At 38.5% G+C, this 25,556-nt stretch overlaps 1 protein-coding gene across 2 annotated transcripts in view; it reads right to left on the bottom strand.

The window, feature by feature from the left end:
• Nucleotides 1–25,556, bottom strand: part of PUS10 (pseudouridine synthase 10) — a 56,384-nt gene that overhangs the window by 8,486 nt on the left and 22,342 nt on the right. For both annotated transcript variants that reach the window (XM_070429283.1, XM_070429282.1), the window contains exons 5-15: nucleotides 21,011–21,045; nucleotides 17,485–17,596; nucleotides 15,316–15,377; nucleotides 14,774–14,819; nucleotides 12,300–12,364; nucleotides 10,896–10,981; nucleotides 9,584–9,709; nucleotides 4,308–4,364; nucleotides 3,398–3,474; nucleotides 3,249–3,304; nucleotides 2,342–2,459 (exon numbers count right to left, since the gene is read on the bottom strand). In XM_070429283.1, coding sequence (XP_070285384.1) covers nucleotides 2,342–2,459; nucleotides 3,249–3,304; nucleotides 3,398–3,474; nucleotides 4,308–4,364; nucleotides 9,584–9,709; nucleotides 10,896–10,981; nucleotides 12,300–12,364; nucleotides 14,774–14,819; nucleotides 15,316–15,377; nucleotides 17,485–17,596; nucleotides 21,011–21,045 — 840 coding nt within the window. The remainder of the gene's footprint in view (nucleotides 1–2,341; nucleotides 2,460–3,248; nucleotides 3,305–3,397; nucleotides 3,475–4,307; nucleotides 4,365–9,583; nucleotides 9,710–10,895; nucleotides 10,982–12,299; nucleotides 12,365–14,773; nucleotides 14,820–15,315; nucleotides 15,378–17,484; nucleotides 17,597–21,010; nucleotides 21,046–25,556) is intronic.

A 25,556-nucleotide genomic window follows, 5' to 3' on the forward strand; every position in this document is an offset into this window, starting at 1 on the left:
TGTTAGGTAGAACCGTACACCTACTCAGGGTTATTTTTTGGTTATAAGAAAGGACACATCTGAAAAATCAGCAGTTGTATCATAATTTTAGAGTGGTGTTTCCACATAATAATGACAAGAGTGTGCAATAAACCAGGACCTCTTACTATTTGTTGGCCCGGTCAAGTTACTTGAGAATAACAATACTGCATGTCTTTTTACAATTCAGATTTGTTTAGGGACACAGGCTTGTTTTCCTCACAATTAGAGAATTCCTTTTATGTCACAAGATATAAATGAAGAAACAGAGGTTAGTATTGTAAAAAGCAAACTAATTCCAAGTTTTAAAAATAGATATTGGATATAACCAGAAATGTAGGTTCATAAGAACTTTGAGTCCTCTGCCATTTCTTGTTGGAACAACTCCTTTCTCATGTGCATGATCAGTGAGTGCCTGAAGCCACACTAAGAAATATTTTGGTCTGGTCCTCCCACCCCCACCCCCATCAAGTTCTCCACCAAGAAAGAAAGAACAAGTTCTGACAACAACTGCACTTGAAGTTGTGTGACTGCTTTTATCAGAGCAAGGAGTCAATGGCCCCTCCTAACTCATAGGGCTTTTTTTCTATTTTACTTTTTTCAATTACAGTTGCCATTCAATCTTATATTAGTGTCAGGTGCACAGCACAGTGGTTAGAGATTTATATAACTTATGAAGTGGTCCCCCCGATAAGTCGAGTACTCACCTGGCACCATACACAGTTATCACAATATTATTGACTCTATTTCCTATACTTTACATCCCTGTGACTAAGTCATGGGCTTGAAGATTCAATAATTCTTTTATGTTAATAGCACTTTGTTCTGACACGATAAGCTGACTTCTTAAGGTCTGACATTCATAAGGTTTGTTCTTGCAAGTCATAGACGTCAACCTACCTTTATCTTTTTTCTATTTTTGTGTTTTTTTAAATAGTTAGATCATATTCCAACTTGTTCTACCATTTCTTTATTAAAGGAAATTCATTTTGTTTCCAGTTTTGTTACTGTTGATTTTTTGTCACTTTGAACAAATATCCTTGATGCACATATCTTTGTGCCCTGGGGTTTTATTTCTTCAGGACAGATTGCCTGTAGTAGATGTGCTGGGTGGGAGACCAGTGTATTTTTAATTTTTACAGTCACTGCCACATTTTTTTCCCAAAAAGGCTGAAACACTTTACATTTCTCCTGAATGTATGCCACAAGCCTTTCCTCTGCTCCAACCAACAGGTGCTATGAGTCTCAGAGGAGTAAAGTGATGGCCTTATCGTCACTTCAGTGTGGAGGTGGAACATCTTGTTGAATGGTTCCTGACCATCTGGAGTTGCTCTTTTTTTCAGCTGCTGGTTCGTATCCTTTGTCTTTTTTTCCTCTATTGGGGGTTTGTATTTTTCATAAGTATAAATCCTACTCAAGAAATCTTTTACCGATTTGTTTTCTACATAGTCATGCATATGTGTGACTCAGTCATGCACTGAGTGTGTGTGCTCTCTTCCCCTTACCATTTGTCAGGACCATTTCCAATTTTGTCAACAAATACTCATCTACCACATAACTTCTAACAGCTGGTTAGTAACAGTCCCGCATACAGATAAGCCATAAGATTAAACCAATCCCCTCTAGCAGGTCATCCAGATTATTACAAAATATTGCCCATGTAAATAATGTTCTGATAACTACATATGAATATGTTTGTGCCCATTTATTCTCATTTCTTGTGTGTGAAAGTAAATTATCTTTATAGGAAGAAGTGGGGGCAGATGGGAAGAAATATTCAAACGAACTGGCAAACCCTTTATAATGACATGCTCATATGAAGGAAAATCTAGCATGGGGCAAAAAAAAAAAAAAGTGCTCTACACATTACGCTGTTCTATTTATTTATAACATGTTTTATGTATTTTATGTTTCTTTTGTACAGGAGGCCAAATACAATAGTAGCATTGCTGAATGTTTTCTATGTGTCAGATACTGTTCTAGGTGACTTTTGGGACTAAACTCATTTAATTCTAATTTTATAGATGGAGAAATTGAAGAGGCTAAGTAACTTGTCCAAAGTCACACAATTAGGAAATGCAGATCCAGGGTTTATACCCAGCCTCAGAGGCAGGCTCTTCATCACTAGCAAGACTGCCTCTCAGACAGGTTAGATGGATTGCCCAGGCACTCAACTAGTAAATGGCAGAGCCAGAAGTTGGAACCAGGTCTCACAGTCCCCAATGACCATGCTCTATGACTTGCTGGTAACAAACTAGAAGACAAAGGACTCTTTTATAGGCAGTAGAAAAATAAAATAAGAAGAATCAGGGCATTTAGCTACCTTCATGTCATTTAGAAATTCAATGTCTTCCTTCCGTATTGCTTTATTTGTCCATATTAAGGCACTATAGGTCTTGGTTTTTTCTTCTTCACCTTCTTTCATATGTCCTATTGCCTCTCTAAAATAAATACATAGATAAATAAATAAATAAAGCAAGCAGGCAAGCAAGCAAACATCGTTTGTCTGAATATATAACACTAGAGGCCCGGTGCACAAAATTCCTATAAAATGGAATCATACAATATGTGGGGTTTGGTGTTTGGTGTCTGGCTCCTTTCACCTCATAATGTGTTTGAGGTTCCTCCATGTTGTAGCATGTATTAGTACTTCATTCCTTTTTATCACTGATAATATTCCATTGTATGGTTGGCTATAATACATGTTGTTTATTCATGGACATTCGGGTTGTTTCTACTTTTTCTGCAATTATGAATATTACTGTGAACATTCATGTAGGTTTTTTTGTGTGGATGTACATTTTCATTCCTCTTGGAAGTAGAATTGCTGGATCATATGTTAACCTTTGGGGAAACCACCAAACTGTTTCTACGCTGGCTGCACTTACAATCCCATGAGGGTTCTAATTCCTCCACATTCTTGTCAACACTTGTTATTTTCCATCATTTTTATTACAAACATCCTAATGAGTGAAGTTGGATCTCATGGTTTTGATTTGAATTTTCCCAAATAATTCATGTCATTAAGCATTTTTTTAAATGCATTCATTGGTTTATTCACATATCCTCTTCAGAGAAATGTCCACTTACTCATCTCCCTATCATTAGTTGGGTTGTTTTCTTATTACTGGTTTGTAAGAGTTCTTCATATGTTCTGGATATAACTCCCTTATCAGATATATGCTCTGAAACTTCCCTTTTGAAATGACCTTCAGTGCGCCTACCCTTACCTTGTGACAAGCTGCAAGTCACGGACTTGGATTTTGTTAGACGAGCTATTAATTTTCTATAGTAGCAGAAAAAGAAAAACAATTAGCAGCTCCAGGTCAGTTACAGAGTGGCACAAACAGGACGGTTTTCATGTCATGAAGTGGTTTACCTGCTGAAGTTCCTTAATTTCTTGTGAAGTGAAATGTACTCTATGAGGATTCACCAGCTCAATTGCAAAGGGCCTTCCTGCAGCACACACCCCGCCATGAAACAGAAACGTGTGGATGGAGTTAACATTTGGGCGAGTACAAGAGGGTTAGGAGGTGTGAAAACATGAGGTGAGCTCTAGAGGACTGAAAGGTTAGCTACGTCTGGGGAGGGAAGAATGTGTGAAAAGAATTAAGGGGCTTTGGGGGGCTGCTAAACCCCAATGCAGGCAATATGTGAAAGTGACTGCTTTCCCAAAGGTCCACAGGCAAGCCTGTGTTAATTACAAAATAAAATCTAAACGACCACTAACGGACTTGGTTACACTTGTGTCATGCTGTCACATGCAGCCATGTCCAGGTAAGCCTCGCTGAAATCCGTCCTCCGAGCTTAATCCTCTCGTGAAACAGAAGAGCTGTGATTCTATGAGAGGAAGGATGTATAAATCTCAAATTGCTCTCATTTTTCTTGTAATGAAACAACGTAAAACCAGAAATGAAGGCTAAAAGAGCAGAGTCACTTTTTCAACGAAGATGTGCATTTTAAAAACTGTTCTTGTCCTGCTGAGATGTTATTAAATGGAACAATTAACAATCAAACTTTTGGGGGGAAATCAGGCACCTCCTGCTGAATGCACATAAAAGTCCCTGGTAACCTACAGGTAGGCAATAAAAATGGCCTCTGAAGAAATGACTCCAGTTAAAACATAACAATTATATAATTTATAAACATAGCTCCATAATCCACAGAGCTTTCTCACTTGGAGAGGAGCTCTGGGCTCCACCCACTTTGGTTTTGAGTCAGTGACTATAGTAAACTATAGTGATCATCTGAAAGTTAGTTCTAATCGAGTGATGCTGTTGCAATCTTACCATTTCCTAATGTCCTCACATCTACATCTTCTCTTCCAGAGGATGAAAAATTAAAACCTTCAGAAAGCAGATAAAGAAAAAAAAAATTTCAGAGAAATAATAGTCCTAAGACTTCCATTCCTGCCCTTTGGTAGAAACCCAATTTTTCTTAAATAATTTACAGGAGAATCCCAAAAGATAGTCATCATCCCACCTCTATTTCCAATCTCTCCTAAAGATTCCAATAATAATGATAAACACCTGTTATTGAGCACTTACATGCCAGGCACTGAGCTAAAATTTGTGCATACATTATTTCATTTTATTTTACCCGGTGAGATAGGTATTAAAAAAAACAAACCACCAAGCTTCAGAAAGGTTAAGTACTTTTCTCAAGGTCACAATTTAAATGGCAGAGCTACTTGTTTCCAGTGTCAAGGCCAGACCTTAACCACCATCCCACGGGAAAGCCAAACGCAGAGCATGATTTGGAGGAAGCTCCACCCCGCCCCCCCCCCCCCCCCCCCCCCCGCTCCCGCCCCCCGCCACCACCATCCTGGTCACAACTTATGGTGAAAGGTCTATCATCTACTTTCTTCTTTTCCTTAAAACAAAACAAAAACATTTATTTGATAATTAAACTCTATGAAAGGGAAAGGAGGGAGGAAATATTTAACTCTAACGCAAATTCATTATATAAGCAAATCTAAGCTGTAACTGTGACAAAACTAGCGTTCATTTTAAGATCGATGGGTCATCACAGACTAAAAGCTGCAAATATTGAAATGGGAAGTGGTTTTAAAAAAAAGTGAGGGGAGAAGTGTCACATGACAGCTTTTTTAGAAATAGAACTGACTAATGATTTCATCATCATCACCACAGCCCACATTAACATGAGAGGCATTATTCTAAACGTTTCATATGTGTTAACACTATGAGATAGGTTAACATTATGAGATATACACTGACATTATCTCCATTTTATTTATAAAGCAGGTGAGACAGAAAGAGGATAAGTAACTTATCTAAGATCACATCACGGATAAGTGGTATAGTCAAGATTTGAACCAGGTAGTCTGGCTCCAGAGTTTCTTAACCATTGTCCATACTGCACCACCGCGAAGACAGCCAAAAATGCTCAGACTTGTGCCCACGGAAAGCAAGACGAGTCTTGGACCAAAGACTGGGAAAGGCTGGAATGTTTTTGAAAGCCTGGTCAATCATCAGAGTGGTAGAGTTTAAGGTCTCTGAACATAGAGCTCACACCCTGATTCTTTCATTCGGGAACAAATATGTACAGGATGTGTGTGCAAGGCACTGTGCGAGATGGTGGAAGACAAAGGCACACAAGGCGGACATAGCTCTTTTCTTTCCAGAGCTTACTGTCTATGCAGGGATATGGACCATCAAATAGTGGAGGGCTGGGGCAGGAGAAGTGCGGGAGCATTCCTGCACTGAGAGCACAGTGCAGCGAGAGCGATGAGATTTTTATTTATTCCTCGGTAGGCCAGCCACTCTGGAAAGCACGAGATAAGGGAGAACAAGACTATGGGATGAGCAGATGGGACAGTGGGAGGAGGGTGAATTCCATTTTAACAGCCATTGTTAAATCTTCGCAGGGAAGATTCTAAATGCAAAGTTCTCATGTAGATTTTTAAAAAGGGAAGGCTAAAAGCTTTAAAGTCCTATGAAAACTACACTCAAGATTAGCCCTCCTTTCCAGTATGGTTAGCTGTGAAGAAAGCAGGATTTCACCCTTCCTTCATCTTTAAGAAATCACATTAGCAAGCCAGGGCCAACCCCTGCTGGAAACATGGGCTCCGAGGTGTAGGGTGTCAGGTACTGCCATGGCAGAGGGGGCTTCTCTCTATGCTCAGGGCCCAAAGCTGTGGCTCTCACAGAGAGAAGCAACCAAGGACTGGCTAGCTAAGCACTAGCTATCCAAGGCAGGTCTAAAATTCAAGCTGTGAGTGAGGCTCATCAGTCTATGTAGGCTGTGCTGCATTATTCCAGAGGACTGGCCAGTAGAGAATCTGGGTCAGGCAGGGAGTGGGATTCCAAGGACCAGTAAGTCCCAAAGAACCATCCATTCCATGCTTCCACTCCATTGTCAAGCTGTTAATACACACGCAGCAACATTAGTAGCTTTCAGTTAGACAACACACTCAAGAGTAGCACTAACTGGGGATGGAGAGCTAAATGGAGAGTTCAAATGGCATCTGGGAAGCTGAAAAATACCGACTCCTTATGGCTATGATTTGTCTTATACCTGTTCACCTCCATCTCCAAACTAGCCATAATGTCAGGGAAGCAGGAATCCACAGTGACTGAGCCACACCTGCAACAGTGACTGCTAAATCAGACCAGAAATCTCAAACTCATAAATCAGTCCATCTAACTTCTCACAAATTCCAGCACATCAACAAGAAAGAGGGGCAGAAAGCGAGGCTCTGGAGAAGTCCAGAGAAACATCATAATCCTTCCAGACAGAGGGAGAAGGGGTATTTACTGTATATTTTAGGAAAATGTTACAAATTTGGATCCCACATGGAAAAACACTTTTGGGGGCAAACTTCAAAACTTTATTCATAGGCAATTATGAATAATAGCTGATAAAAAAAAGGGGAAAGGAGCCACTGCCATTCTGGGAAACACATTGTTTAAAACTTAGTTGCATTTTCTAAACCCTGCAAGTGCTTTGAGTCTTCTGCTCAAAGAAACAGATGTTTCAAAAACAAATAGAAAGCCAAGGGTAAGAAGGATCAGGAACTATGTATGTGGTTCAGCTGGTCTGCAGTGGCCTCAGACCCAGGAGCAGACAACGGGGCAGAGACCAGCTGATAACGTTAGGATGTCAAGTGAAGTGGTGAGGACTTGATCCTGTAGCTCAGTCATTGACCAGTTTTCAGCAGGGAGCCGCCATGACAAACACTTACTCACTGAGCGATGGAGTAAGTGTGTTAGGGGAAAATTTTTCTTTGATTTTGAGAGTGTTCAAGTTTATTACTCATCACCTAGGGAATTCGCAAGTGCATAACATGAAGTGACTGAGAGACAAGTTTGTATCTCCCACTTAGGGGAAGGAACCTTTCTGAAGTAGCTAGGCTGCTTCGTGCAACACCGGCTTATTTTCATCGAGCTGTAAAACGTGGAGGTCTCACAGTCAGAACCATCTTCCCTGAGTTGTCAGAGGTGAAGCCCAGAAATAACAAGTAATTTATCTGAGAAGCAGGGGTTTAGAAAAATGTATGCTATTACTCAGGCCTTTCAAACAACAAGGTCTTATCATGACAAGAAGCCCATGAGCACAGAGGCCTCCAGAAATACGCTTTTTCTTAAGTGGCTCTCAGCACACACAACCATATATGTTACACACACAGCTTTACTTATTTCCAGCTTGGGGACAGATTTCCCCCCTCAAATGGAAAATGACAATGGAGTGCCTTCATGAAAGACGGCAAGGGTGAAACACACCGCTGTGTCAGAGCCCCCGGCAGCCCTGGTCACGGCGGGGGCTTCCTGGGGACCCACATAATCAGAATTGAAAGTTTCTTGAATCTTACAGAAAAGGAGTGAGGTGGCCACAAAAAAGTTTGAAAGAGACTTCTTGTGCCAAAGCTGTATTTTCACTTCTCCACGACTTGGATAAGTTTTATAAGACAGCTAGTGTGCGAATAGTAGATTCAGTAGATTAAAGCTCATGGCAGTAACCCAGAGTCTTTACTGCTAAGATTCTGGAAAATACTAGTTTGCTAGCTTACTTTCTTCTTCACTCAGTTAAACAATTCTTTTTTTTTTTTTTTTAAATATATTTTATTGATTTTTTACAGAGAGGAAGGGAGAGAGACAGAGAGCTAGAAACATCGATGAGAGAGAAACATCGATCAGCTGCCTCCTGCACATCTCCCACTGGGGATGTGCCCGCAACCCAGGTACATGCCCTTGACCGGAATCGAACCCGGGACCTTTCAGTCCGCAGGCCGACGCTCTATCCACCGAGCCAAACCGGTTTCGGCTAAACAATTCTTTTTTCTTTTTAAAAAAAAAACATATTTTTATTGATTGCAGACAGAAAGGGAGAGGGAGGGAGAGAGAAACCTCATCGATGAGAGAGAATCTTCAGTTAAACAATTCTTAAAAGGCCCTTACAAAGAGGGCTGCTCTATATAATAGGCAACAAATTATAAGCGGGGTGGGGTTTGAAGTGCTTCTCTTTACAAGCAGAGAGCGGGAAGGGACAGCCATATGTCATCTCAGCCACTGCTTGCCATTCCTACAGCAAGCTTGTTTTAAGGTGTTTCAGAGAGAAGGATGGACGTTGAGTTGATTCCTCAAAAAAGGTGTTCTAATTATTTCAGGAAACCCACTTCAATAGTGATTGACGTCCTGCCTACAGTTTTTCCTGACGGACATGATTTCCTGTGGTTGAAATCTCAGCCCCTTTCCGCTAGTCTACTCCTCGGTGAAATCATGAGGCTTTATGCTGCCTTTGACCTAACAGGCCTATCAAGACAAAGACAACTAACTAAACCTGCCCGGATCTGACTCATCCCCCAAACCTGGGCTCATTAATGCCTATGGAGTTAAAACGCAACACGACTCCCATTAAGTCTTTGTAAAATGGTAGCGGTTGCTTTCTTTTCTCTGGGCTTCAGCTTTTTCCCAGGACATTTTAGTGACGATGATGGAAGCCAGGCGTGTGTCAAGCACTGACTGTGCAAGCTGTATTTTAATTTCCTCAAATTCCACCAAAGAGGTCAAAGCTGAGGTGTCCCAAGGTCAGGGCGTCAGTGCATTCATTTAAAGTAGTTTCGATTGTTTTGAATATTCCCAGGAAAGAGCAGTCATTTTGAAAAGGGAAAGAAATTCTTGGCACCTTGGCCCAAATCCAGGCCCGGTCAGGGGAGCTCAGCCATGGCCGTGCCTGTTTATGGGAAGCTGCCAGGCCAGGGGCCCAGACTTGGTGGTGATTTTAAAAATGCAGAAATCTTGCCCTAACCAGTTTGGCTCAGTGGATAGAAGGTTGGCCTGTGGACTGAAGGGTCCCGGGTTCGATTCTGGCCAAGGGCATGTACCTTTGTTGCGGGCACGTCCCCAGTAGGAGGTGTGCAGGAGGCAGCTGATCGATGTTTCTCTCTCATCGATGTTTCTAACTCTCTATCCCTCTCCCTTCCTCTCTGTGAAAAATCAATAAAATATATTTAAAAAAATAAAAATGCATAAATCTTTCCTGCCACGTCCAAAAAGTCTGTTCATGAATGACAATGTATTTAAAATGTGAGTAATGTAACACTTACTCTCTGCTTTGAATACTGTCAAAAGATGATCTGAAATTAATTCTTCCACTGAAGATTCCAGCTTCCTTTCTCCATCAATTATCCAAGGAGTTTGTGGCAGATTCCTGGAGTATTTATTATATCTCCCTGCCAGAGAAATATAAGGTAGGCTTGATGGAATGATGTGATTAACACAATGGAATAAGAACAAAAAAGCAACAACTATGTATTGCATGCCAATACCCTATGATATAAAACAAGGCTTAGCAAATAATAATAATAATAAAACTAACTAACTAAATAAATAAATAAATAAATAAAACAAGGCTTAGCCTTCAATTAACTTACAATCTAATTTGGGGAGCCAATGTATAGACAGGTAGACAATTAAGTGATAATATTTAAGGTAACAATAGAAGAGATAGCTAACAACATAATATGAATCATTAAATGAGTTCTAAAGGAATGCTCAATATATTTATTAATCTGACTGGTTGACAAAACAGGTTATATTATTACAGAACTCACCAAGGATCTTTTTTTTTTTTTAAGAGAACAACTATTGCTTTTACAGATGATTAATAACACTTTCAATGTAATAGTCATTGGTGATAATATATTCCAAAGAATTCAAATACAGGAAATTTTGAAGATTTTATACTTGAAAAAAAAAAACACCCTAACAGAATATGACTCATTGGTTTATGAATAAAGCTCCCCTAAGGAAGGGAGCTTTCATTACCTCATTTCATTCAATAGTCAAAACTAAATATCAATTTCATTTCAGCTATTACTACAAAACAGCTGTAGCTTTCAAAACAAAAACTGTCTGCTAGATTACCCTTGGGAAAGTCAACGCAACAATTTCTTTTCAGGCAGAAGCCACATGTTTAGTCATTTTGCAGATAATAAAATTATTTTTGCAAGTTTGTGTTCATGTTATAAAAAAAAAATCCTCTCCACGGCTGTGTTTCTCCTGGCCAGTTTTGGGCCTCGCCATCTACTCATATTTCCACTCGGCCATCTCTGATGAAAACTATTACGACCTGGGAAGTGTCATTGCCTTTTGGCATGGCATTCTAAATAACAAATCTCCCGAGTGACCTTAAGAATACCTATACAACCTAAAATAAGCTTGGCTATCAGTTCTAGTTCTCAAAGAGTTAACCAATCAGAATCTAATTGCACACCGCTACCTTTTCTTCCCTATATCCCTGCAGAGGCTACAGGACATAAGTGCTAGAAGGAGGAAAGAGAGGAGGAGTCAGTTGAGTTTTTCAGAAAGGTGAGTAGGTTGACAGTGTAAGTGTATTCTAGACAAAAAAAATATTACCAGCCACAAAGACAGCACCATGAGCACATTCCATTTCAAGAACAGAGCATACAGCCTTGGGTGAGTTTGGAGGACAAGGAAACTGCCTGCAAAACAAAATAAATTTTATAGCTATGATATTCCGGACATGATAATGAACCACAACAATGAGTCATCGTTGTTCCAGACGCACAGGGCCTGAGTCTCTCAAGGACTCGGCCTCTCCCTGACTTTCAGTTTAGGATCCATACGGGTCTTTTAGCCTCCAGGAGAGGGTCACCAAGGAGGTCAGGCTCTGGTTTACTGCTGCCTTTCACGCCCAGGAGGCCTCATGCTCCCAGATGATAATTCCAATGGCCTTGAAATTTGGGAGAAAATTCTGTATATATGAAGTAGAAGCCTCTCCAGATTCTTTAGCCATTTTGCTACCTCTGAACACTTGCTGCTGGCTTACAAAAATCCTCAAGCATTTGGGTCAAGCCGGTGTGCAATGAGATTGGTCATACCTGTGGGGAGGGTACTTTTTTTTTTTCCTTCTCATTCCAACAGAGGCCTTTGGAATCAGACCAAAGAGTCGGAAAAAGTGGAATGTCCACTCTTTTTCCTTTCCTTTTAGCAAGAAACTTCACCGGAGAACAGATGGGGAAGAGCAGCATATGGCTTTAATCTCTGCCCACCACCTGGGAACCTCCAAAGCCATGAACTGGAGTATCCCTGTAAGTGACTAGATGTGGACTTAACACAAAATGTTTGTCTTGAAAATGTCATACAGTTTCCCAAGATGTCTCAACAAAGAAATCACTTAGGAACTCAAGAATTATTGCTGATAGAGAGTAACTGTCCTTACTTTAGAAAACTTAATAAAAATATTTCCATTGTGAGACTCATTTTTAGTCAGTAAAATATAGGAAACCTTCTTCATAACTTCATTGTTTGAAATTTATTCAAGGATCTCCTAGAAGGATAAACTATAACATATTATTAAGTAAAATAAACACACTGAGAATTGAAACATAAGGCTTATTGCATTTCAGCATATTTTCTCCCTTTTCTGGAGGTGGATAATACTACAAAATGCAGGACTTGGACTGGGGAGTCAGGAAACCTGGCTCGAAATTCCTACTCTGTCACCCAGTTGAAATAATAAGCAAGTCGATTCCCTCTATGAATTGCTATATCCTCTTCTATAAGATGAAGAAGTTGGACTTGACTCTTAAATTCAAATTTATTTGACAAACATGTATTGAACACCAATGCATGCCAAGTACTGAGCCAGGGATTGGGGATAGAATGATGACTAAGGCACAATCCTGCTCCCTGAAATACCTCCAGTCTTGTCTTAGAGACAAATAACCCAAACTCTCGCTACCAATCCCTTTCTTCTAAAGTTCCATGATGCTTCCTCGTTTCCATGTTTCTACTTACTTGCGGAAATCCTCTTCGTTTATCTTATTCAAAGCTTTCATAACCGCCATTCTAGTGAATACTGACTATATAGGGTAAAATGAAAAGAAAAGACATTTTATCAGCTAGATGAGAAAATGTCAGAGGTGAAATACAGAACATGGTTGGAGAAATTGTACCATTTTAAAAACATACTTAAAAGGGAGAAATACTTAATAGCTTTAAGAAAATAAGTAAAATGTACAAGTGTTCATTTGGTCAGTTCTGCAATCACTATACTCCTACAACCCTTCTCCTTCAGCCTAGCTAGTCTATGTCTACAATACCCAGGAGACCTAGCGGAACACGTCTTCTTCACTGCACTGTCCCACTCCCCTCAAAGCGTGGCATTCTCCAAATACAAAAATGATGACACTGCAGGAAGTGTGCTTGGAACATTTTCTCCCGGGCCTCAAAAGGAATTTAGGTCGATTCCGCTACCTTTTCTTCCCTATATCCCTGCAGAGGCTACAGGACATAATTTAGGAGTTGGCTGCCAGGCTAAGGGGTAAAACAGAGCCAAGCAGCCTGCTCTGGCATCTAGCAACTCATTGTCACTCAGCAGCCACAAAGTAAAACAAATCCATGATACTGAATAGAAGGGCATCTACAACAAATGTCCCACTTAGGGGTTTTTAAAATAAGAAAAGCCAAATCACATGGTAGACATACTAGAACTAACTACCATATATATATATGATAAGTCACATATATATATGATAAGTCACAATTATTTTGTCTGTTATGAGAAATGACACTTGACTGAAAAGGGGCGCAATGTAGACATCTCAACAGTTTATCATCAAGGCCATGATTTTCTAAATCACATTCTGGGGAACCCCAAGGTGCCACAGGGTTAGAACTGAAAATTAAGTGCCTGTTTGTTCAGATTGGAAATGTTAGGCCTGAATCTCTGAAGGTCTCTCAATTTACTACCAGCCACAAGGCAGGAAAACTACAGTTAAAACTATACAGCACCTACTGGCCAAATGGTGTGGTGTCTATGATGCTTTGACAAGAATTCCCTTATCCTATTATTTGATGCTGGTACTTGTATATTTCCTCAAAGATAACACAAAATAAACCTAGCTCTTCAATATAAATATGGCTCATAGGTCATTGGGACAGAATTTCCCAACTGATATGTCAAAGCAGTGAGCTGCAGTTGTGCCAATATTCCAATCCCTGTAGTTCACAGGAGCTGAGCAGGGCCTGGGACAGTGGGCAGCACCAGGCTTACTGCTTCCAACTTAGAGCAACTTCATCTGTTAACCTCAGGGTGCTGAACAAACATGGCAGTGTTCTGGGTGCACCGTGACGTGAGAAAGGTGGGGAAGTGCTACTTTAGGCTTGGTCTACATTTCTAGTCATTTTTTTAAAAATATATATTTTATTGATTTTTTACAGAGAGGAAGGGAGAGAGATAGAGAGTTAGAAACATCGATGAGAGAGAAACATCTATCAGCTGCCTCCTGCACATCTCCTACTGGGGATGTGCCCGCAACCCAGGTACATGCCCCTGACCAGAATCGAACCCGGGACCTTTCAGTCCGCAGGCTGACGCTCTATCCACTGAGCCAAACAGGTTTCGGCCATTTCTAGTCATTTTTGCACAGAGCATTCAGCAAATGTTACACCCCACTCCCTCCCGCCCACCCCCCACTCCCCCGCCCCACCAACAAGTTCTAAAAGGCTCAGCAATCAGCCAAAGCAAGAGGAAGATTAAATGAAGTATTTTTGACAATAAACTTACATTCTTTTTAACAACCAGAACAGCAAAATGGATGTCAGCCATTCAGGAATGCCTGAGCCTGCACAAAACCAGCTAAGTAATAGGACATGAAAGTTTGCCAATACCATGCCATGCCATTCTATCCTGGTATAATAGAAACTAAAAGCAAATGCCAACTAATTTGCTCATTAACATGAAGACCAGCTCACATCAGACAGTAAAGGGGAGTTTGAATAATATGCCCTTTTTGCAAATGTAGCTTGAAATAGTCTTTATTAATTCCGTACAATAAAATAATTTACTTTGGATTACATTTTTGAAACACCAATTGCTAGAAAATAGATCTTAGACAAAAGTTTGGAATGCTGTTCAATTTACCACAGACTTTCCCAGATGATATCATTTTGGGAATTAAAATCTATAAGTTCAAATTTTCCCAAATGGTTAACAGAAACATCATTGAAACCCGGGTTCTAAATTCAACAAGAGAGTAACAACCCAGATGATGACACAACCGGGAGTGCGGTTATGACTTTCTAGACAGAGGCAAAGGTGTTGAGAGCCGAAAAAATAAATAAATAAACATAGCAAATGGAAAGATTTAAAGACTTGATTCTTAGTAAAATAGATTGCCACATTACTATTGCATACCTTTTTTTTTTTTTTAATTTGAATAATCAGCTCAGACAAAACTCACTAAAGAATAAGAACCAGGCACCCTTACCTGTTTGTTTTTGGCTGGCTTGAAGCAATCTGGGCATATTGCACGTCTACGTAAAATTCAAGTTATTATAAAAGGTTAATGAGTTTATTTTGCTGTGAATATAATTCAAACGTATTTTATTCAACATGGCTGCTAAACTCAGGATATCAGGAGCAGACAAAATAAATCCCTATACGAGCTGCATTGGTCCCAGGGGTGGGGAATGTCCAGTCTGTAGCCTGTGAAATCATTTGGCCTGGCCCTGCCAAGGCATTAGGGGTGAGTTAGTTAAATGTCTGACCAAATACAGCAGGCTAATTTTTAAGTTGATAATTTTGTATAGCCCGCAAATGATGTTATAAACATCCAAATAGCCCTTGGCAGAAAAAAAAGGTTCCCCACCCCTGGCTAGCCTTTACATTAGAGAGAGCACATTTTAAACCTACTAAGACATGACAAGTTCTGATATACTCATTAGAAAGAGGAGCAATACTATTTTCATGAAAACCAAAAAGCATGAACAATGTTATACCATTGACATTGTTGTTTACGCGGCAACTTACAGGAAGTGGCAATCCTCCACTGTTTCTGGGTGAGCAAAGACCACACTCACTTCAAACAAGCTCTAAAAATTATAAAAGACAGTTTAAAAATGAGCAAAAGGAAACCAACATCTAACAACTTATGAATGGAAATAGAAATGAACTCTCACAGGTTGGCTCAGAAAAAGAGTGACAAGGAAAACGGGAAATACTACTATTTTCAAATCGGCTTGTACACAGAGCAGTTGTAGAGGAAATTGTCTTTTTTCTTTTTTTAACTCCTAAAGTTCAACCACTAGTGATCCTACCAAAAAACAAGTTTGAGAGAAATTTTAAAATAAATGTTTCTGACTTTTGTACATGAATATTAGGTGTGAAGATGAATGAGAATTCAGGGAATTGGAAAGAGAGAACTGAAAGAAATGAAGAATTATTCCAGGCAATACGAGGATTAGAATTATTAGCAAAGCAAAAAGCACTTTATTTACATGCTTAAAAACTCTGTATGAGGCTTTTTAAAGGTGTTCAAACTTCTTAATAAGTTTGAGTTTTAAAAGAGAGATCTTAATTTTTTCTTATTACGAAAGCAATACATACAAATTGTAAAATGATCAAATATAGGGCAGGTTTTCAATCCCACTCCACTGAGGGGATAGAACCAGGAATAGTTTGGTGTGTTTCCTTCAAACCCTTCTTATGAATATAGACATAAATGTATAGTATATACTTCTTGGGACAGTAAACATACATTTGTATAACTGCTTCATGAATATAATGTCATGGACATCTTTTCAACTCTAGGGGCTGTTGGATATTTTAGTTGTAGTAAGTTTTTCTAGTATTAAAAAAATGCTAAAATAAACATCCTTGTACACACAAGAAAGCACAATTTCATACTCTGTGTACATTGACCATGGAGAATATATAACATTCCACATTGAGGAAAATATATGAATGTCATACCATGCAACAATCTTACCTTTTTTATTGAGTACTACATTACAGATTGCATAGGACTGTCGGCAAGCCAATTAACTACTCTAGAATCACAATAGTTGGTTTTTTCCTCTCTATTCTAATCTACCAAATAAAAATAAGATTACAACACATTTTTTTTTTACTCAAAAAAACTTCAGTCCTTCTAAATCTATTAGAACATTTTTATATCTTTTGTTTTCTATTTTTGGTTCTGAGTCAACATATAAGAAATCATTTGTGCTTCAAAAATAAAACCTGAGGTAAAAAATATTTTTTGTCAATGACTTCTTTAATTTCCAAAGTACTTTCATTACCTCATTTCCTCTTCATGCTATCTGTGGGTTTTATTTTCTATTCTCTCAGTATTCAGTTTAAAGGGCAGTCAGAGTTTATTCTCACTAACTGAGAGAAACAGAGCTATACAATTCAGAATAGTAAATTTTTAAAAAATATTTAGCTTTGAAAAATGGTTTTATGATTTTACTTGCATGAGCGTGTGTCTGATATTCAGGGAATTTCCTTCAAGCAAAATGACCAAGCAATGAGGCCATACTCTTACAATTTAATTTAAATGAGCTGGGAATATGTCCTGTTTCCACATCTTGAAGCTTGTTTAGCTCTTCCCCAAAATTCAATCCATTCTAGAGACTGAGGCAAGGTCGGCTCTGGAATAGGGAGATGGTTAAGTGTTTGGTTTTCCAAGGCAGTCTCTGCATAAGATCCAACAGAGGGATTTAAAATAGCAACAAGGCAACAGACTGAGCCCAGGCTCACTGTAGTTGAGAGGATTCTATCTGCATATTTGAAAACAAGATTAGCCACAGATAACAAAATTTAAATAGTCTAGAGTGGATGCTATACTTGCTCAGTTATTTATGTATTGCTTTGTGTCAGTAAATTCATCCCTACAATTAAAATATAAATATATTAAAGGCTTAGATTCATTTCTAACCTCTTAAGGTCAATTAGGATACACTGCACCTGTTACACTCATAAGTATCTTAGATCACAAAGAAGTCTTTAAAAAAAGAAAGAAAAAAAAACCTTTAACCTCAATTTAAGACTGTTAAAAATTATCATTTTAAAGGCTTAAAAATCCCTCATTGGATTATTTAAAGAGAATATTCTCTTGGCTAACCAAAACTATACCATAAAATGAAGTAAAATTGGTGAAATCAGAGAACATAATTAACAATGCTGATGACCCAATACCTTTCCATCAATGGGAACACCCAGTTCCTCTGAAAACAGGGGGTGAGTTATCCATTTGTAGGCTTCTTTTAGCTGAACTATGTCATTTCTTCCCAGTGACAGACTCTGCTTTCTGAATAACATAAAAATTAATTCACTGACATGAAAAACTTCACTTTTTCTACTAAAGGCAAGAGTTTATGCAATTATTTAAAAAATATTTATTAAGTGCCTCCTATGTCCCAGGCACTATTTTACACATTAGATAAAAAAACAGAGAACAAAGCAGACAAAAATTCATGAGCTCATGGGCCTTATATTCCAGTAAAATGAAGAAGCTGCTTTTTTTTTTAATGGCATAAAGACAGTGTATAATGTTTCAGAGACAAAGGTGTACTAATGAGCTAGAATTGTCAGATTCCAGAATTTATACATCAGAAGACAGAAAGATGGGATAGAGAGGATTGTTTATTGTTCAGAAACTACAAAACTGCACATTACAATAATCTCATCCAGACTAAACTGTTTGCATCAATACGATTCCTGATAATAGGGCTTACTTTTGGGAAATATATGTAAAAGCTGTACTTTTTTCTTTACTGCTGAAGAAGAAATATTAAATCCTAAAGTATCAATGTTCTGAAATACTCATCATCTTAATATCAGATAAATGTCTGAATAAAAATCTGACATTCCCCCAAAATCTACTATGAGCCAATAAACAGGTTTGGGGAAGTCCCAATTATGGTTTCTAGCCTTTGGTTTGTAAACTAGAATTGTGAGAGAAAGGAACTGAGGTAAGAGGAAAGAAAAACATGGTATGATATTATTACAACTGTTCTACTCTGCTGAGAACACTGCAGTGTCTGCTGAGAACACTGCAGTATCACTAATAAAGTAACAGGCCCACATCAGTCATATAATTAAAACTTCAAATCAGTCTTATGGCTATTCACAGGGCTACTTTTAACGAAGGAGATATTAAGGACCAACTTGTGACTCATTTATTTAAATATCTAATTTTCACTGATATACCCTGGCCAAGTAGCTCAGTTGGTGTCATCCCGATACCCCAAGGTTGTGGGTTCGATCGCCAGTGAGGGCATATATAAGAATCAACCAATAAATGCATAAGTGGAACAACAAATTGATGTTTCTCTCTCTAAAAATCAATTTAAAATTTTTTAATTGACAAAAATTAATTTTCACTGATAGAAATGACTACTTATAGTCAGTGTTTATTATAATTTAATTCTTCAAGACCAAAAGACACTACTAAGCGAAGGTAGAAAATAAGACCGTAATTTAGCTAATGGCTAGATTTAATCAATTGTTAAAAAATAAATATACATTCAAGAACTTATTCAAGCACTAAGTATTTGAGCTTCGTAAACTGTTTCTAATTTTCTAAATAACAAAAAAATTAGGTCTTTTTAAAAACTATCTTGATATTTTATCAATAGTTTAATGATATTTCCATTAAAAAAGCATCACAATTGAAAGGTGAATAATAAATGAGAATGCATTTTTAAAGGATAAAAAGTTGAAACAGAGAAAATAAGAATGGAAAACTATTTAAAAATTGTTTATACTCTAAAGTACAATGGGTTGCGGCAAAAGTCAATCCTAAAAACATTACTCAATGTGTAGTTAAGAAAACTGGTATTTTAAATCCTTCATAGTCTTTGAAGTATATTTAGAGCTTCTCAGTCAAGTTAAAAAACTTCAACTATATGCATGTTTTTCTTCCAGATCAAAGAGCTAGGGGAAAGAGTTGGAAACCTTACCCTTATGCAAATATTTAAAATGCCAGATTTTCAATCCTGCAAGTTGAATGTGGCTAATGACTTTTCTAATATGATGTAGGTAAACGTTTTTACAGAGGCCCCTAGCATATGCTTGAAATTAGAGGAATTAGTATAATAACAAATTCAGTCCCAATTTAGTACTTAGTAACCACATTTCCCTCCTCTATCAGGTAACTACTGATGAGGATGTCAATTGTAATCACTTTTGCTATAGATATAACATGACAACCAACTAGATCAAAGAATCCAACACAATTTTTTCTAAATTCCTTGAGTCAATTCTACAATGGCAATTCTTTCACAATCTTTTGAACATAAAAAGACTTAGGGACACTAAGAATAAAAATTAGTGCTCTTTCTATATTTTTCCTGTCTCAGAAACCCTACATTGAACGGAATCTTTCGGAAGAACTCATAAACTTAGTTTAAAATCCTTCAAGAAGAAATAACAGCAACTCACAAGCAAAGTGGATGGACTCTGGATAATTCAGAAAATAGCATGCTCTGACTACACTAAACACTTTCTCAAATACAGTATCAAATTTTATTATGCCAGAATCACAAGCATTTGAGACTAATCTAACATAACCTAACCAAACTCCAAAACCTTTGATAAATATGTGGTTATTGCCCCCTGAAAAATGTAGATGTGAAATATTTTTAAAAACCAACTACATACTTCTTAAATAAAGTACTTAACCAAATTCAAGATTTTAATACAGAAATCTGTACTTCTCTCTGAATTTTTCTCTCCAGAGTACACAGAAAACCTCTAGCAGTCACATGGCCTTTTTTATATTAGTCTAAAAATTTCAGTGTTAAAATCCGAAAAGCTCTGGAAAATGAAAGATTTTTTTTTCTTAGCTCAGTGAATTGAACATGTGAGACTGTTTAGAGACTTCGTTTATGAAACTTAGTGTGAATACTCATATGTTTCACTGGAGAAGTATTAATGTTTGATTATACCAGTGGTTCTCAACCTTCTGGCCCTTTAAATACAGTTCCTCATGTTGTGGTGACCCCCAACCATAAAATTATTTTCGTTGCTACTTCATAACTGTAATGTTGCAACTGTTATGAATCGTAATGTAAATATCTGATATGCAGGATGGTCTTAGGCGACCCCTGTGAAAGGGTCGTTCAACCGCCAAAGGGGTCGCAACCCACAGGTTGAGAACCACTGGATTATACAGTAGCAACCCAGACCCTAGAAGGGAAGGTATGTTATATATGGTATTTAACACCATATTACATTTTCAAAATCTAAAAATTTCTAAATTCCAAAACACATTTGGCCTTAAAGGGTTTCTGATGAAGGACTGTGGACCTGTTTTCTATGTCTCATCTATGTATAAACTCACTATTGTTCTGCCTTAACTAGGATTTTATTTTGTATCTTTTATAGCATAATTAGTTTCATAAATAAGTTTCTAAAATCTGTATAAAATTTATTCTCTTAAAATAACTTGCCAAACTACATTATATAAGTGGCCAATGAATATAAAGTATGTATTTATATTCATGTTAAAGCTACAAAAAAATCTGCTAATGTTATGCAAATAAACCAATTAAACAAGGTTGACACCTAAATTTATACAATTAAAATTTTCTTTGTGCCAATTTCTCTAGTAGCCAGTGAACTCACTCTAAAAAAAAGAGATACTGGTAGTAAAAGTCCTTTAAGAATTAGGTAGCTTATATTTAAATGGTGGTAAAAATTCCCTACCTAAATTACTTACCCCATTTCCTGTTTTACCAGCAACCATGCAGCATGCTGTAGGCAATTTAGTCACACCCAGAAAGAAAAGGGAAAAAATGTTTATTGAAATTCAGTTCCAATATCATTACAAAAGCGCTTAACTAATTTGCTAATCAAACTCCCCTTTTTGGGAGAGAAGATAGTGTTCAGAAATGTGCCAGTGACCTCAACCTCATATAAACTCAGAAATGAGATCAAGAAGCCACTTTGCAACATTGCTGGCTGTGGCCTAGGAATTCAACAGGGGTATCCCCCACCCTCATACAGATTTCTATTTCTTATTAATGAGGTACAAGTGTTTTTTGACATGGGTAGCTTACATTTTTTTCTTAAAATATCTTACTATTGCATAGGGAAAGGCCCAAAGTGACTGAGTACATACTATGTCCCTAAAGCACAGAATTGAAGGCTCTGTTTTGTTTTTGTTTTCTAATAGGGCTAACACAGTTTTAATTATGCCTAATTAATGATATACACATGTATGTGTTGAGGAGTCAAAAGTCCTCATGTCTGTAACTCACTGGAATACAAGAAAAACTAATGTGAATGGTAGATAAATTGATGGCTAGATATACAAAAAAAGCAAATATAGAAAAACCATAACAACTGTAGAATCCAGGTGGGTATATGGGTGTCCATTCTTTCCACTTTATTATATGTTTTGAACATTCTCATAATAAGATGTTAGGGAGAATGTTCTGGGGAAGATTAATAGAAAACTGAAAAAATTGCTAAAATCACATTCACAATCATGGTCATGAGGATTCAAGGAAATTCATGTAAAATGCTTTTTTTAATTGTCTAAAGTTTTACATATGTCTCCTTTTTCCCCAATTGTAAAATGCTTTACACCAGTGGTTCTCAACCTTCCTAATGCCGTGACCCTTTAATACAGTTCCTCATGTTGTGGTGACCCCCAATTTCATTGCTACAAATTGAACATAATTAAAGCATAGTGATTAATCACAAAAACAAAATGTAATTATATATGTGTTTTCCGATGGTCTTTGTTCGACCCCCAAAGGAGTCGCGACCCACAGGTTGAGAACCGCTGCTTTACACGGTAAGTGTGTGACAGTAAGATTTCTCCGTTTGCCATTAGACTACCATAGCTTTCACCTTAAAAAATGGTAATGACACGTGCTGCCTCAGTATACAGCATTTTGTGAAGATGACACAAGCACACGTAAGACGATAAAATGCCGTATGCAGTCTCTATCACTGGCCAGTCATTATCACTCACATCCACCTCAAAACCTAGTTATATCTATAGATCTATCAATCTATCTTATCTATCCACCTACACACACACACACACACACACACACACACACACTCTCACACACACACTCTCTCGCTGTGGCTCATATGTAGAACCCTGTCCTTTTAAACTTCAGTAAGGCACTAGATACTTCTAAAGACTTACAATCATTTGGAAACAGGTGCATTACTTCCTTTGGACATGAACTAAACAGAATAATCACTAGCTAGGGGAGAACGAGAACTGTTCCCAATGCCTAACTGTCTCATCAGTGCCTTCTGATCCGATAGTTTCTTTACCTTGTTAGCTCAACCTAATACCATGTGTAGTACCACAGACCCCCTCCCTCTCTCCTTCCATTTACTCGGGTCCTCTTGAAAGTGTATGGGCATGGTATAGTATACAGATCACTAGCGGTCAGAGACCCTCAGTTCCCAAACTGCTCTACTACAGGTAGTCCTGAAATCTCCCTCATCAATGGAATCTCTTCGGTATCTGAGCTTTAGGGAACTATCTTACCTGCCCCCTCCTTCAGGGGGCTCAGGCTCATTAGTTCTTTCTCAGTAACCTTCTTCTCTCCTCTTTTGAGGCAAAATCTGTTCTCAACAGTCACTTCCAGGTGATGCCATCAAGTCTGCAATGTTTCCTGTCATCCTCTGATTATAAAGTAGGGCAGAACTGGAGGTTGCCAAGGGAAACCAGATTACCATGTGTAACATGTAAAATTAAATCAAATCTCTTCAGTACCTGAGATCTGCTAAAGGGTTTCCCCTTCCTAATCCTCTAGGCTCCCTGCTCAAGCATGCCAGCAGGTCCCACAGAACTCATCACACAGCAGGGGCTGGAAAACTGAATCCCAAACAAGTTCCAGGTGCTCAATTATGCAATTTTTTACCAAGTGTTAACAATGCCCTGAACCTGCTTCTGCTGGGGAAAAAGAAGTACATTTCTCTCTTTTAGGTCACCAAGATAATTTTAAATTTATAAATCTTCGATTCCTTAGTCAATGGGAAAAATTCATTCTCTAGAGCAAGCAATTCAATTCTTCCTCCCCAAAAGAGTCAAATGGCATTAAAGTTATCAAGTTTAATCAAATTTGATAACAAAGGCAGTATATCACCTCCTAAAAACTCAAAAACCACACAATTTAATCCTGGACTCTGCTTTAACTTTATTAAAGAACTGAGGCTTGGTGCATGAATTCATGCATGGGTGAGATCCCTCGGCCTGGCCAGCGATCGGGGCTGTGGGAGGTTGGCCAGGGGGGAGAGGCCGTGGGAGGTTGGCCAGCCAGGGGGAGAGACTGTGGGAGGTTGGCCAGCCCGGCCCTATTGGGGCCAATCGGGACTAGCCGGCCATGGGAGGTTGGCTGTGGGAGTGCACTGACCACCAGGGGGCAGCTCCTGCGTTGAGTGTCTGCCCCCTGTTGGTCAGTGTGCATCATAGCAACCGGTTGGCTGGTCGACCGGTCGCTTAGGCTTTTATATATATAGATTCCAAGCAAGTTCTAAATGGGGCAGTTGAATAGCACCCTTGCTAAAGTGCTGTGTACTCTGGACACACACACACACACACACACACACACACACACACACACACACCAGGGAAAGTCTATGCCTTTTGAACTTTAGAGTTCTGAGGAAGTGGTTCATCCAGTACCTAATGAGGAGAGTGGATGATGTAGGGCCAGGGATTGAGGCTGATTCAAGCAGAGGTGGCAGGAAGGAAGGACAGAGAGAAATAGGCATTAAAAATGGAATGTTGGGGAACCACAATTTAGTAAAGTTGGAGTGTAGAGTATGTATATATGTGCATAAATGCGAGTAGGGAGTTCAACAACAAGAAATTAAACTAGAAAGGTTAGCAGATTTTCAGTACCCAACGAGGGCATGAATCCAAGGACTAAATAACATGAGAAATGCCACATTTATGTACCTACAAAATTCCATAGAGGCACAAAGAACCAGCACTGCCCTGTAACTCATCAAGTCACAATATAACCACCATCTTCACACTGTCTTTCTTATGTGATAGTTTAAGAGAAAAGTAAAATATTTCTTATATCAAAATATTTCTTTATCATAGAAAAGGTAGTGTAAAAAAAGGCATATGTTCCAGAAAAATGACAGAATGATTGCTGAAAAAGATAGTCCACTTTTCTCAGATATGTTGCCTATCTGGCCCTTATAGAACCTGAGTCTACAATTCCTGAGGCAAACAACCCCTAAAAGGTTGGTCCTGCCTCTAAATATTGTGTGATCACTTGCAAGGTGGCTTATCTCTCTACATGTTGGTTTCTCAACTATAGCATGAAAGGGCTCTACACTTCATTATTTTGTGGGCACCACTTATGTGGTGAGATCTTTGCTGAGAATACAGAGATGAAAGACCAATCTCTGCCCATAGGGAACTCATGATGTAGGAGAGAATAAAGGGGAGTAAAATAAAATTTAATAATAATAATAATATTGATAAAAATAAAAATACAGAATAGTGGTGACTATGTCAGGGACATATTTAGAGGGAACATGTAAGGCACCCTCAGCTCAGTCCTGTAAGAGAAGTGACACCTAATCTGAGCTTTGAAGGATCAATTACTTAGAATTAACTGGGGAAAGAATGGGGGAAGTATGTTCCAAATACAGAAACTCTATGATGCAAAAACCAGACAGCTTCAGGAAAGTTCTGGGAACTATAAGTCCCTAAAGAGCTAAGGACATGTGGCTGGGGAGTGCAAAGGTACAGAACAACTGTACCTATGCTAAGGGGTTAGATTTTACACTTAAAGCAATATGGTGCCATGGCAGGATTTTAAGCAATGGAAAGGCATGATCATATTTGTCTTCAGGAATGCTCTCTCTGGTTGCAGTGTCAATTAGAAGAGGAAGATGGGAACTAAGGGAAATGAAGACATGTAGGAAATTAAAGCAGTAATTCAAGCAAGAAGTAGTATATTATGGCAATGCTGGTGGGGATAGAGAAGAGTAGGCAGCTTAGATATGAAGACACAAACCAAGAAAACTTGGTGACTAGCAGTGATGTAGGTCTTTCGAATTACCATTAATGCCCTTAAAACTCTAGTCTTTTGCCCCAGCCAGGGTGGCTCAGTGATTGAGGGTCAATCCACGAACCAAGAGGTCACCGATTCCCAGTCAGGGCACATGCCCAGGTTGTGGGCTCAATCCCCAGTAGGGGGCGTGCAGGAGGCAGCTGATTGATGTTTCTATCTCTCTATCCCTCTCCCTTCCCTTCTCGCTAAAGTCAA

Source organism: Myotis yumanensis, unplaced genomic scaffold (genome assembly GCF_028538775.1).
Source record: "Myotis yumanensis isolate MYYU_CA2020_CCGP unplaced genomic scaffold, mMyoYum1.0.hap1 SCAF_11, whole genome shotgun sequence".
Lineage (NCBI taxonomy): Eukaryota > Metazoa > Chordata > Mammalia > Chiroptera > Vespertilionidae > Myotis > Myotis yumanensis.